The 14,871-nt window shown below is 43.5% G+C and overlaps 1 protein-coding gene across 1 annotated transcript in view; it reads left to right on the forward strand.

The window, feature by feature from the left end:
• Window positions 1-14,871, forward strand: part of LOC144699678 (phospholipid-transporting ATPase ABCA1-like) — a 159,556-nt gene that overhangs the window by 37,757 nt on the left and 106,928 nt on the right. The window contains exons 4-5 of the mRNA XM_078570819.1: window positions 1,742-1,883; window positions 5,940-6,058. Coding sequence (XP_078426945.1) covers window positions 1,742-1,883; window positions 5,940-6,058 — 261 coding nt within the window. The remainder of the gene's footprint in view (window positions 1-1,741; window positions 1,884-5,939; window positions 6,059-14,871) is intronic.

A 14,871-nucleotide genomic window follows, 5' to 3' on the forward strand; every position in this document is an offset into this window, starting at 1 on the left:
GCTTTGGACCTTGTAAAGAGGCTCGTGGCTGAGAAATCAGATGCTGTCCTGTCAGCCATTTCATTATCTTCTCTCTTTTTATTCCCGTGTTTCTTTTCTGAATGTCTTAGATTTGATGTGTTTGTTTGTTTGTTTTGGACTTTGCATTTCCTCTCCTTCCCTCAGTCCCATTTATAGTTTACTGTTTTAGTTTTAATTGCCTGCCCCAACCACTCTCTTAATCCCAGTTTGTATCTGCCCCATTTCCTGTTTGGTTTGAGATGGTCAGTTTTGTACTAATTGGGAGAGAGGGTTTCGATTGAAACTGCTCAATAATTACTTCCGTAGAAATTACATTATGGATACGGGCTGTTCCGCTCAGGCAATCTGCGTTGGTATTTATCCTCTATGTTAACAGTAGTCCCAATCTTGTACTCACTCTGTTCCTGTATCTCTTTTTTACCTTCAACCAACTGTCTAATTGCCATGGATTGCATCCCTATTGAAAAATATAAATAAACTACACCCTTGATGAGATTAAGTAATTTAAAGTGATTGGCAAAAGGACTAAAGGCGGGAGGAGGAGATAAAAACAGAAAATGCTGGAAAAACTCAGCAGATCTGGCAGCATCTGTGGACAGAGAAACAGAGTTAACATTTCGAGTCCACTATGACTCTGCTTTAGAACAGTTAACTCTGTTTCTCTCTCCACAGATGCTGCCTGACCTGCTGAGTTTTTCCAGCACTTTTTATTTCGGATCTCCATCATCCGCAATATTTTGCTTTTATTTTAGTGAGTTGAAGAGTATTTCTTTTCTGCACCGAGTTGTTGTGATCTGGGGCGCACTGCCTGAGAGGGTGCTGGAAGCAGATTCAGTAATAAATTACAAAAGGAAATTGGATAAATACTTGTAACTCTTTCGAGTTATCAACAGTCACAGATTGTAACTCTTTCGAGTACAATCACAGTTCTTGGTTTCCGGGAGTGGGACATGAACCCACAACCTTCTGATTCAAAGGCGAGGGTGCTATGAACTGAGCCACAGCTGACACCTCAAATAAATACTTGTAGGGGAACAATTTACAGGGCAATGGGGAATGGAACTAATTGGATTAACACTTTTACAGGCATGATGGGGCGAATGGCTTTCTTCTGTCCTGTCATATTCAGTGATCTAAACTAACTTTCTGCTAACCTGTAGAAGTAGCAGGAAAGGTAACAGATAATGGGAGTGTGGGAGGGATTTTGGGAGTGTCAGTCAGTCACGGTGTGGAGGCTGGTCATGTCTAAAAGATGGTGGTCAGGCAAGCGGGATGAGTGGGTTTCCACTGCTTTTAAATTATCCCGGAAATAGGGGCCTTGGAACTGCTGCATAAAAAAAAATCAAGATCCATCTATTTTGCTTTCTACCAACCTTGTCACCACATGATACAACAATAATAGAATTGTTGACTAATCAGAGTAATTAGTCTCCATCAATTAGTCCACAGTAGACCTAGACGTGAGGCAAGGAAAACCTTCAGCGTTGGAGAGCTTTGGGAACCAGATGTCCAATGTTACCTATTCTTTTCAAGCAAGCTACACTTACCACATGATCCTGGATGGTCGATGGCAGTGCGCTGACTTAGGATGGAATGCAGGCTAAAGGATACTTGCTCTGTTAATAAGTAGAAATAATGGAATCAGGCGAATTTACATGCACAATGAATTCTGCACAAAGTAAACACATCACGGCAATTTCTTCTTTCTTCCCTCCTTCAGGCCACTTCCCAAACAAGGCGATGCCTTCTGCCGGGACTCTGCCGTGGATACAAGGCATTATTTGTAATGCAAACAACCCGTGTTTCCGCTACCCAACGCCGGGTGAATCTCCTGGAGTCATCGGCAATTTTGACAAATCGATGTGAGTTGGCGATTATATCAGTCCATTGAACTGCCAGTGGTTATAGTTCATGCCATTAGTGCATGTATGTGAACAGCCAAAAGGTGCTGAACATTTAACGTGTCAAGGATATTGAGCAATTTTTCTGTTTAATAATATTGCATTAAAACTAACATTACTCCCTAAACTCAATAGCTACACTGAATGGGTTCTTCTAGTATGTGTACAACTATGGTTGATTTGAAAGCTCATTCGGCAACACAGAAGGAACCTAGATGAACACAATATATGTTCACATGCTTAATGCCAATATATCTTTACTGTGAGTTCCATAAAGGTCACTTACTTTGACATTTAACAGTTAACCTAATCTTATTAAAACCTTGGGTACCCTAAGGTAGATGATGTTAGACAAAGCAACATATCTTGGCCCAGCACTTAGGCTGCAGAGCTCAGTATCTCCATTAAATTAAGGTACATGTTCTGCACAATTGCCTACATAAAGCGATGGCTCACCTGATCATGGATAACAGAATTGTGCCTGTATGTTTTACGAAACTTTGTATTGTGGTAAAAGCAATTCAGGTAGCAAGTGGGGTTTGAGGGATGTTGTGAAAAGGTAGAAGTGAGAGGTGAGTTTGGGAAACTAGCACTGTTTTCCTGGCTTAAAAATTTTCTCTATTCCCGAAATCTGACTCCCCACAGAGAGGTCATGAGCCATAGTCTGGATTCAGGATCATTCAAGTAAGTTCCATGCCCCTTAAGATTCCATTCCCCTATGATCCTCCATACCACCTCCATTTTTTTGTTATTTGGTCATGGGATGTGGGTGTCACTGACTAGGCTACCATTTATTGCCCTTGTTCAGAGGGCATTTGAGAGTCAACCACTGGAGTCTAGAGTCACACATGAAGGCCAGACCAGGTAAAGACAGCAGATTTCCTTCTCCTAAAGGACATTAGTGAACCAGATGTTTTTTTTTACAACAATTGACAATGGTTTCATGGGCATCATCAGACTTGCAATCCCAGATTTTTTATTGAATTCAAGTTTCCCCATCTGCCATGGCAGGATTTGAACCCAGGTCCCTAGATCATTACCTTGGATCTCTAGGATATTAGCCCAGTGACAATACTACTATGCCACTTCCTCTCCATGGCCTCTATGCCCCTTTCATGACCTGCATGCCCTTCCATGCCCATTCACCCAATATGAAATATGTACAAAACTAAGCATTCATAATGAGGCCATCCTTGAACTGTTTCAGTAGAAACAGATGACCAGGCATCTGGGTTCTCCACGTGTGCTCATTATGAATCTTGGCTGAACTCTCAAGTTTCACAAATGCATTAGCCAAGCAGAGGTTCTGTTTCTGACAACTGGATAGAGTGTTTTCTTTTCTTGATGGACATTGTTATAATAAGGTACCTTTTTCTGTGATTTCTATTCTCAATATCTGAATGTTTATTTGGACAAGATCAAGAGATGTGAAGTGGTTAAAGCTTCTGTTACTGATACTATAATTACCCTATCTGGTTGACGCTTTTATAGGGTTTTGGAGCAGCAATTTTTTCAAAGAAGATTTCTTAATCGATGTTTTATCTCTCAGCATTTCAACACTTGCCATTGTTAAGATATGGCTCCTTGGTTCAGTATAGAACCCACTGGTTGAATGGGTATGGAGAGGCCATGGAGGATCTGGAGGGCATGGAGGTAGCAAGGGGAGTGGGTATTGGGGTTGAGGGGGTATGAGGGGTGAGGGCTGGAGGGCCGAACTGCTTTCAATACAAGTGGGACAAAGTCCCAGAGAACTGAGCTGGGCCTTCTAACCAGCCTGCCTCAGCACTCCCCCATTCCCGTGGCCACCTAGGATTGGGGGGCCAGACTCAATCCCACCCCTTCTCACTGGGGCGGAAATTTGGGTCCAACAGGGCCCTTTCAACTAAGGTCGGCCTGCCGCATCAGGAAATTTCCCAATTCAAGCTATCTGCCACCCGTAACAGAAATCCATCCCTTGATGCCGATCTGCCTCTTTCCTCTGGGCTTGGTCAGGATATCTCATAGTAGCCTGGATCTCTGGAGGGGAGAGAAATATATATATACACTTCTTAATAAGCAAAATGATGATAAAATTCAAGCTACAAAAGCAAAAATAGCTGGAAAAACTCAGCAGGCCTGACAGCATCTGTGGAGAGGAAGACAGAGTTAACATTTCAAGTCCATATGACTCTTCATCAGAACTAAAGAAAAATAGAAATGAGGTGAAATATAAGCTGTTTGAGGGGGGGTGTGGGGGGGCAGTGGGACAGGTGGAGCTGGATAGAGGGCCAGTGATAGGTGGAGGCAAAGAAGAGATTCAAGAGATTTGACTACTTACAAAACAACAAGTGAGGCAGAGAATCTTCATGGTGAACTCTTCTCTTCTGAGAATAACCAAATGGCACGTCCCTTTCATTTGAAAATCCCAGCGAAGTGCATGTTTTGTGAGAACACAAACTTATTTGGATCTAAACACAAATCTGCGAATTGTGCTGCCCACAAGTAAATTGAACCTGTTTATGAAAATCACATTTGCTCAAACAGCTTATATTGAACGTATTTCCTGGCCTGCATTTGACCTCACTAATGTTTGGCTTGATTTGAAAGCTAATTTAAATAATTGAGATATCTCACAAAGTGAATTTAGCAAAGATAAAGCTAAACAAGGCATCAGAAATATACACACTTTTTTTCCAGGTATTTGACCATTTTAACCCTGAAAACATATTCCGGCCCTCAAAAGCTTCATGAAATATAACGAGTTATTGAACTATTGATGCTGGTTCAAATAGTATTTATCTGTGTCTCAAATATATCGACAAAAGAATAAGGGATGAAATTGCGTTTTGTTTAGTTGGCTAAATGCCAACTGATGGACTAAAGCCTGAGGGAGGAGCTAATAAACACTAAGTTCTAGCCCCTCTGCCTCAGAGATTTGGGGCTGCATTTTACCTGTACAAGGACACCCAGGTCCCTTTGTACATCAACATTATCTAAATAATACCATTCTGTTTTTCCTACCAGAGTGGATAACTTCACATTGCCATACTGCATTTGCCATGTATTTGCCCACTCACTCAACTTGTCTAAATTGCCTTGAAGCCTCTTAACATCCTCCTCATCACTCACATTCCCACATAGTTTTGTGTCGTCAGCAAACTTGGAAATATTACATTTGGTTCCTTCATTCAAATTATTGATATACATTGTGAATCATTGGGGCTCAAGCACTGATGCCTGTGATACCCCAAAGGTCACTGCCTGCCATTCCAAAAAAGACCCATTTATTCCTACTCTCTGTTTCCTGTCTGCTAATCAATTCTCAATCCATGCCAATGTATTATCCCCAATCGCATGTGCTTTAATTTTGTGCACTAAGCTCTTATGTGGGACTTTATCAAAAGCTTTCTGAAAATCCAAATACACCACATCCACTGGTTCTCCCTTATTTAAACTGCCCAAACCCTTCCTGCCCAGGACCCTGGACTTATCTGGTCCAGGATCCACAGGCCGCCTTCTTGGGCCTGCTTGCAGTCCCGCCAGCGCCCACTAATGCGCTCCCGAGGGTGGGACTTTTTCTCCAGTGGGGAATGCCCCAACTTATCCCTCCCGCCCGCAGCATGTTATGACAACGGGGTGGGGCTGACTTTGCTTCCGAGATGCAATGCGTCCCGCAAACCCCCCCACCCCACCCCTGTAATATTCTGCCCTTGGTTTTGTATGTGGGGAAGTGGGCAAAAATGACTATTTTGTGCGTCAGATCTGTCCTTGCCCAAAGACCAGATCTGAATTTTGATCTGGGATCATCCAAATCGTGTCATTGTGTGCGCTGGTATAATGTAGAAATATTTGAAAGAATGAGATGAATCAGAATTGAACATGCTTAGAATTTCATGTCGGAACGCCTGCTTCGACTTGGTCGCGGCCTGTCAATACTATCACAGTGCTATCTTCACTGTGGAAAGCAAATGCAACTCAACCAAACAGATTACTCTGGGCCTGCATTTTTCTTACTCTTGTCTTTCCCGCTCTTTGCAGCATCTCCCGTCTGATTTATGATGCCAAGAAGATTCTTCTGTATAGCCAAACGGATGGCAACATGGGAGCCTTTCACAAACTGTTTGAAGCTCTAAAGAGGTTCAGCAACTCTACTTCAGGTATTTGCTCTCAGTAATTGTGCCTTCCTATTTGAATTAACCAGCATTTTACTCTGTTAAGTCTTTGCCTGTATTTATCAACAACAACAACAACAACGACAGTTTGTATTCGCACAGCGCTTTTGATGTGGTGGTAAAAGGTCCCAAGATGCTTCACAGGAACCTTGTCAGACAAGCTTGGAGACTGAGTCACATGAGGAGATGTTAGGACAGGCAGCCAAACACTTGGTCAAAGAGGTAGGCTTTAAGGAGCAATGACAAGGAGAAGAAAGTTAGCGAAGCGGAGAGGCTTAGAGGCGGAATTCCAGAGCTTAGAGCCTAGGCAGCTGAACGCAAAGGCAATGCAATGGAAGCTGGAGGATTGCAGAGGTTTTGGAGGGTCCTGGGCTATCAGCAAGTATGGTTTTTTGTTTTAAAGTTCATATTTTCTCTCCATTCCCTGTCTCTGTTAACTAGGCCACTGGTGATTCTCCAGCTGTGAGAACAGAGCGATAACCTCCTCACTACCTCTGCCTATCATGTTCTTTAATCTGTAATCTCTCATAGATGGGTCCAAAGCCCAAGTAGACCTGCTCTCTGGCTTATTTTCACCGCCTCCATCTGGTGAATGACCTGGAGTTTATTTGGCAGCTCTCCTAATGGGCATGATACAGGTCAAGAGCCTTCTGTTCAGGGATTCATCATTGCAAATTTGCATTCGGTCCTATGGTATCCATAACCATCTGGTTTCACTGGTTAAATCCTGCTCATACTCCCCTATTTTTAAGAAAAGTCAATGAGGGTACTGTAAAAACAGTCCCACTTGCCAGTCCAGTAGCTTATCAAGAGAGTGGGGCCTGCCAACAACATGAAGTTGGGGGTGCCAATTCTTAGAAGCATAGAATCATACAATGGTTAAAACACAGAGGGAGGCCATTCAGCCCATCGTGTCCCTGCTGGCTCTCTGCAAAAGCAATCAGCTAGTCACAACTAGCCACTCAGCTGAATGTACTCCTGGTGATCTCATCATGTGACTTCCCACCCCAGAATTTCCCGTCCCCACGCTCCTGCCATTGGTTGGTTGCTTTCCCACACCAATTGGAACCATGAGACTCTTCATGACCTGAATGGATGCCTGTCAGTCAAACAGCCCTCATTTGTGCATTGGCAATATTCTTATGACTGAAAAATGAAAGTGTTCAAAGGAAATGGACAAAAATAAAGTACAATTTTTTTTAAGGCCCCTATGATTATTTTTTTTTTCCTCCCGGGTTACTCATTGCAGTGTCTTAGAGATGAACCTATAATTCCTGTCCTGGAGGGTTGGAAACCTGGCATGATCTGCCTTTAAAAATTGGAAAAGGAAGAGGAACTCTCTGCCTGACATAAGAACATAAGAAATGGGAGCAGGAGTAGGCCATTTGGCCCTTCGAGCCATTTAGTGAGATCATGGCTGATCTGATTGTGGCCTTAACTCCATGCCCTTGCCTGCCCTCCCCATAACTCTTAGATCCCTTGACTCTCATACAAAAGTACAGGGAGTGAAGATGAGAACCTTTGCTGTCAGCTGTGAACAGAAAGCCAGACCTTGTGTGACATGAAGTTTCAGAAAATGTTCGTGCACACCCATTTCCAACACATTTCCCACATGCTCCGTTCCGATTAGGGTAAATGCAGCCAGACTTGGCGCTGCATGTCTCATCGGAGAGTTATTTTCCTTCGATCAGTGTCACCATGCTGTCAATCTTTTTCTCCCCCACTGTATTGCTTCTAGATCTAAAAAGTACCAAGTCACACGGTTGCCGGGCTTTCATTCCCTTCAGGCAACTTTGGACATTTTGGGAATCTGTTGATGGGTTTTGGCAGTCGCACTGCAGTCAGATGGCTGGGATTAAAGGGCAAGGTCAATGGAGAATGGCCAGGATATGAACCAGTGGCCAATATGGGAATAAAGGAATGTGGAGGAATGTGTTTATTTGGTTTAGCTGTTTATTTGTACAAATGCCAAGTCAATCTGTTGTACGCGATGAAGAATAGATGGATCCTCTGTTAGGCCAGACGTGCACCATGCACGGTGGGACTGAGTCAATAGATCAGTCTCTGATCCATGCTGAGATTATTGATCTCAGCCAGTTTTGGAGGCACCACAACTGGTCTGAATGCTGCGTGCTTGAAAAGTGAATTCCGTCCTTGTTTCAGTGGTGTAGGATGAGAGATGAATATTAGCCAGAACGCGGTGGGGGTGGAGTGAGGTGATGGTGGTGGGAGGTCTCTTATTCGAAATAATGCCATGGAATCTTTAGCAGCACAAGTGAGCACCTCAAACGTTGATGGAATGCGGGCTGTCCTGTCCCTAAGTCGGGATGCTTTCTGCCAGCTTTATGCCCCAATGCTTACCAACTTCTGCCTCATAGGGCAGAATTGTGCCCCTGGCAGGGGGTGCTCGGCGGGGGCGGGTGCCCGACTGCCACCCATGATTGGCACCGCACCACGATTTTATGCCGGCGGGCCACTTAAGGCCCACCCCGCGTGGAATGTGAGCGGCAGCGCTCTGCGCTGCCTGTGCGGGTGAGGGGAGGAGGGCGAGCAGGCCTAGTGCGAACTTTGCGCATGCGTGCGAAAGAGCGCTTCAACCTCCCTGAGGCTCAGGGAGATGAAGTGCTGTTTTAAAAAAAAGTAATGAAGAGAATAAAAATGTCATAAAACATGTCCCTTCATGTGACTCTGTCACATGAGCAGGGGCATGTTTTTAATTCAAGTGTGAAATTTGTATCTTATTTTTATTTGTTTTAGGAAACCTCACCCTGCCTGTGGAAAGTGCAAAGGCCGCTAGGCGTTTTCGCCTGTCCGTCATCTGTAAGGTTGGACGGACAGTGTAAATTTGAAATTAATTACCTTTTTAATGGCCTTAATAGGCCTTTTAATTGTCGGCGAGCATGCGCCCGCCGAACAAAATATTGCGGGACTATGTGATGACGTCGGGACGCTTGCCCCACGTTATCATGCGTCAATTTACGCTCGGCTGGGTTGGGCGTGTGCTGCCCGCCGAGCTCAATATTCTGCCCATAGTCTCCATTAGGAAGTGGCAGGAGCAGGTAGAAGAAAAATCAGCCCCATCCTGCCAACGAGGTCAGGCGGAGCTAATATGGTGCTAAGTCTTGGTGCAATACAATTCATGTCCTGTGTTTTAAGGCCCGCCTTTGTTTACGGTCTTTTTACGACAAAGACTCAGGGTAGATTTTAATTGCTGGGCGATTAACTTCAGCGGAGGTAATTTTACCCTTACCTGCTAGTCAGAAAACTGGCAGGATTGGGTCCCACACAGGTAACCACCCTTTCCGACTTCACTCTGCATTGAAGTTAATGGAGAGTAATACTGGCTTCAATGGAGAGGAACAGGTTCTGGCCAGCAGAGGATGTTAAAACCTACCCTTACCTTTCAGAACACCAAACAGAATCTACATGACTGAATCTAACTGATTGAAGCCTCATTTATCTCTGTCCACTGACCTTGTCCTTAAACCCTTTGCGGTTTGGCTGATTTGAGGGAAAGTTGGGGGAAGTACATGGTGGCGTGATCTTCATATACATCTAGTCCCTCTGTTTTGTAATGTTCAATGTCAAGTAAAGTACAGGATCCATGTGTTCAGGGAAATTCATTCCAAAGTACTGTTGATCTAGCCCAGATTAGAGGAACAAGCCTCCAGTAAAATGCTGTGTGGCGAGATCTGTTATCTTGAGTTTATGCTTGCTGGACAGTAAACATCCCAGTACACAATCTGCTTTTATGCCAAAAATAACACTGTTGACTACACCGCACAACCAAAAGTAGTTAGGGAGCAGGGCGGATTTTAATTCCGTGTAAGGACAATAGTGCTTTCATTAGTCCCCCTCTACATGCCAGAACATACCAGCCTCCCCACCAAAGTCCTAGGTTTAGGTGCCCATCACATTGCGGCACTTCACCTTTACATACATGCCAGCCATCCCGTCTACTCACATGCAGTCTTTAAGGGCACAGGAAGGTGTGCCAAATGAAGCCCAGGCAAAACAGTGGCCACCAAGTTGGACTTTTACTTGTAATGTGCGTGTGTGTTTTTTAAATTGGAAAATACTTTGCTTTTCTACACTGGACAATTTTTTATAGAAATAAAATTAATTAAAATTTTACACCTGGGAGTCCCAACAAGTGCTGCCACACACAAAAAAACATCTCTCCACAGTTAGATGGGCACTCGATACTTACCCTGGCAGAGCGCAGAAGGTCATTAAACCTCTTCCTGCAGTGCATCCAGGTCCTTCTGACTACATTGTGGCCACTGACCAGAATTGCCGCCTCCGTCTGTGCCTTCTTAGTTACAAGTGGAGGCCTGCCCTTTCTGTCTAGCAGCAGCAATATCTCCCAACGTGCGCTCACAGCCTCCAGTGGAACCCGCAGACAGTCACCTGAAAAGTGGGGGGGGGCCGATTGGCTCCAGCCATTTCCAGCACAGCTGACATGGGTCCCGGGTCCAGAAGACGTTGCTAGTGTTCCAGCCACCCTTTCCTGCACAGTATATCGACACGGTTGTCTGCCCCTTTAAAGATTACAGCACCTCTCTGAAGCAGATCATCAATGCATAGCAGCCTTCAGGGAGCTCCTTTTACACTCCCCGCTTCTAGTACCCGTCCTCTTCCCCCTGCCCCCCGCCTCCCCCGCCGAGCCTCTCTGAGTGTATGTTTCACGCTGGCCGACAGTTAGTTGGCTAGTCAGTGCGTAATCGCTTTTGGGAGTCGATCATGGGCAGGAAAAGGTATCACATCCACTTCTGGCCCCATTGAATGCACTCGCCTGACAACCCTAAAATTCAGGCCTATGTTAAAATAGAGAGGAACATTGCTTGGAATGAGGACCAGGGTCTCTTTCAGAATAAGTACATTGACCCTGTAAACGGTAACCTTAATCATAAAGAGCTATGCAACAGCTTCTAATTTGGAAGGTGTTAATTTGAGTTCTGAATCAACCTGTTGACATCAAACATTGGATCAAATCAATTAATCAGCTGAGTGCTTATGCCTGATCTGTTAAACCAAAATAATTGATTCGTTTGTCCCATGCGCTAAACTCTTAAACTATAAATATTTTCTTTTTTTTAATTAATACTAGATCGGCTCTTTTGAAGTTGCATCTCTTCTAGGCCATATATATATATGAAAAATCTTGTGTGTGTGTGTGTGTGTGTGTGTGTGTGTGTGTGTGTGTGTGTGTGTGTGTGTGTGTGTGTGTATCTTGCTTCTTATCATGCCTTTACATTGCCTCAAAAATTCTTACAACCAATGAAATGCAATCATAAGCATTATAACATTAGAAATAGGAACAGGAATAGACCATTCGGCCCCTCGGGCCTGCTCCGACATTCAATAAGATCATGGCTGATGTTCTTGTGTTTCGATTTCCACATTCCCATCTAACCCTGATAACGTTGAATCTATCTACCTCTGCCTTAAAAAATATTCAATGACCCCACCTCCGTTGTTAATGTTGAAAAACACTACAGCTATTTTGCACACAACAAGTTCTCACTAATAACAAATGAATGAATTGCATGATGAACTGTTTTGATTGTAGTTATTGAGGGAAGAATGTTGGCCAGGACACTAAGAGAATTCCCTGCTCATCCTCGAATAGTGCTGTGGAATCTTTTACATCCATGTGAATAGGGAGACAGGGCCTTCATTTTAATATTTCATTCAAAAGGCATCACCTTTGACAATACTGCACCCCCTCACTACTGCTCTGGACTGGTTAGATCATCCAGTGCTTCTGGGCATGGACCCAAAAACCTCCTGTCACATTTCCCTCCTTAATGGGGAAAGACCAGGGAGATTGGGGAGGGAAGGGAAGGGAGAAGAACTATTTATCAGAGAAAAAAATTGCTGTTCTATTGAAAACCCAAAGCATTGGGTGGAAATCATTGAGTTTTAGAAGAATTGGAATGGTTACAAATTACATGTTGGCAAGTGGATTTTCTGAATGCTTGGAGAGCATAACAACGCTTGTTTGAACATTCCACATGTATTAGTGTGTTAGATTCTGCAATGCTGTTAGGCAGTGCTTCAAGCAAACATTTCCCAACAGTTCCCAAGAATGGGAACTTTATTACTCCTACAGGTGCAATTAATTTCTCCCAACTATATTCACTCTATTTTTTTTAAAAAAAGGCTTTTCTTGCTTCTTTGTCGAGTATTGTCCATTGGCTCTGTGCTCTGCAGAATCATTGACAGGTCTCCATTGACCTATAGCCTGAACGCTTCCTTTGTCACAATGTTGACTTGCAGAATAGCTGTGACTGCTCTTTTCCCCTTGTCTATTGTGCGAAGCTGAGAGGAAGCAAAAATTCAAAAACAAAATGTAGGAACCAGAAGAAGTCACTCAAAGTATAAAACCTTGCTACCCTTGCAGAGGTTCGACTGGCATTGCCGCATGTTTTCAAGCATTTCTGACTCTCCACGTGCCAAGTTTATTTTAATATCATGAGTTTAAATTACATAAACAAATGCAGCCCCAGGCACAACATAGGCTCCCACACACACACATAGGGGAGAATTTTCTCCCCGTTGTGGGTGCTGAGCGGGAGTCGGTGCAGGCGGGCACGCAGCCGATCGCTGCCTCAGGGAGATTATTTTCAATATTACAACTTCAAAAAAAAATGGAAAAAATTATTCAAACATGGCCCCTCATGTGACAGTGTCTCATGAGCTGAAACATGTCAATGAATTTTAATTAAAAAATGTATTGGATTTATAAACACTTCATGAAACCTCATCCCACATGTGGATGAGGTTTCAAGAGAATGCGAAGGCCACCTGGGCTCTTCGTCTGCCCATCAACCTTAAGGTTGGACGGGCAGCTCCGTTAATTCTTTTAATTGGTTGTTAAATAGCCTTAATAGGCCTTTGACAGTTCGGCGGGCACGCAGCCAGCTCTGATGCACACCCGCCGAACTGAAGATCGGAATGACGCGCGGTGACATCGGGACGCACACCTGCGTCATTTTACGCGCCGGCGAGTGGGGCCCACCCCCGCACGCCGACCAGAAGATTTAGGCCATATTATATAGTTATGACCACAGCCGATGTTAATTGCTGCACAAACAAAATCCCAGAGGAAAACTTGACTTACGGGCCATGTCTTCTTTTTTTTGCACTCTGAAAATGATAAGAAGACATACTGATCTCAGCAGCAAGAAGTCCAGTAACACTTTTGGCAATTTAAAAATTATAAGTAAAAATTTTATTAACAAGATTAACAGAAAACTTAAGCACACAAGATTGCAATTACATAGTTAAACTAGGCTTACAAAACATTCCCCCAAAATGACTCTCTACTTTGTCAGACCCACAATTAAACACCTTCCAGGTAACACTCCCTTATAGATGTTTAAGAGTAAAAATCCAGTAATTTTTACCCAAGGCAAACCGCTGTAACTTTAATAAAGACATACCACATGACCCGTAATTCTCTTCCACACTCTGCTGTGGAAATCCAAACTTCAGAATAAAACTGCTTTTTGTAGCCCATGACTTTTTGGCTTGCCTGGATGGCTGCTTCAAACCTGCACCTGCTACCAGCTCCAGCAGCTCCCAGCTCAGCTCCAGCTCAACAACAGCTACCCTAAGCTCTGCACTGTGACTCTAAAATACCTTTTCCCCCTTTCATCTCAGGTTCATTGTTCTCATACCTCTTTGAAACTCAAATCCTTCCAAATATAAAATTTTTCATGTCTTTATTTTGTCTTTGCTTTCGGGTCAATACATTATAATATACCCTCTTCTGTTTAGCTGTGGAACTCCTGCAAGATGCAAAAATGGTTTTTGTCACCTCTGACTTCCCTTTGATATTCAAACAAACTCAACTTATCTTAAAATGCAAATGTTAGATCTAAGTTATTCACTTGTACCTTAAACTTAATACCTCTATCCTCTTCATGTTTTAAACCCCACAGACAACCTGTCTCCTATTAATCTCTGCCCAGCTTAATTAAATCATAAACACACACACACACATACACACACACACAGACACACACAGTCTTCTTCACAGGATAACACAATATTCCCCAAAATATTGAAAAATAACCTCCATTTCCCACAATATTTATATATAAATATATATATAACACACATACTTACACAAAGCGCCTTGCACTTTCAGAAAGATTTTCAAGAGGACCCTATTTCCAAAACTTCATTTTCCCATATCCCGTGTATTTCCCATTTATTAATACAAAATAGAGGAACTGATGCTTCAGTTGTACAGAACCGTGGTCAGATGCCATCTGGAGTATTGAGTTCAGCTCTGGGTACCGCACCTCAGGAAGGATACATTGACTTTGGAGGGGCTATCTGAATGATACTGGGGCTTAGAAGGGTTCACTTATACGTTTCATAAATGAACCTTTATTTCCCTTGGGATTTAGACTCAGGAGTGACCTGATCAATGTTAATATAGTTCTATGAGGTAGACAAAGAGAAACTATTTCCTCTGTTGGGAGAACCAAGACAAGGGGATATGATATTAAAATTAATGACAGGCTATTTAGGAGGGAAATTGGGAAGCACTTTTCACACAAAGGCTACAGGAAGCCTAATTCTCTCCTCCAAGATGCCGTAGATGCTAGATTTTGTTGAGTAAGGGCAGAAAGGGGCAAACTTTTACTGCCCTGGTGTGGCTGTGCCGGGGCTGGAAAATATAGTGAGCCATTCAAGAGTCCATTGTCTTCGGGGGGAATGGAAAATCCCACCAGTGGGAAGGGCTGTAAAATTCCGCCCAAGTGATATGGAACTAATTTGGG

Source organism: Cetorhinus maximus, chromosome 2, assembly GCF_964194155.1.
Source record: "Cetorhinus maximus chromosome 2, sCetMax3.hap1.1, whole genome shotgun sequence".
Taxonomy (NCBI): Eukaryota; Metazoa; Chordata; class Chondrichthyes; order Lamniformes; family Cetorhinidae; genus Cetorhinus; species Cetorhinus maximus.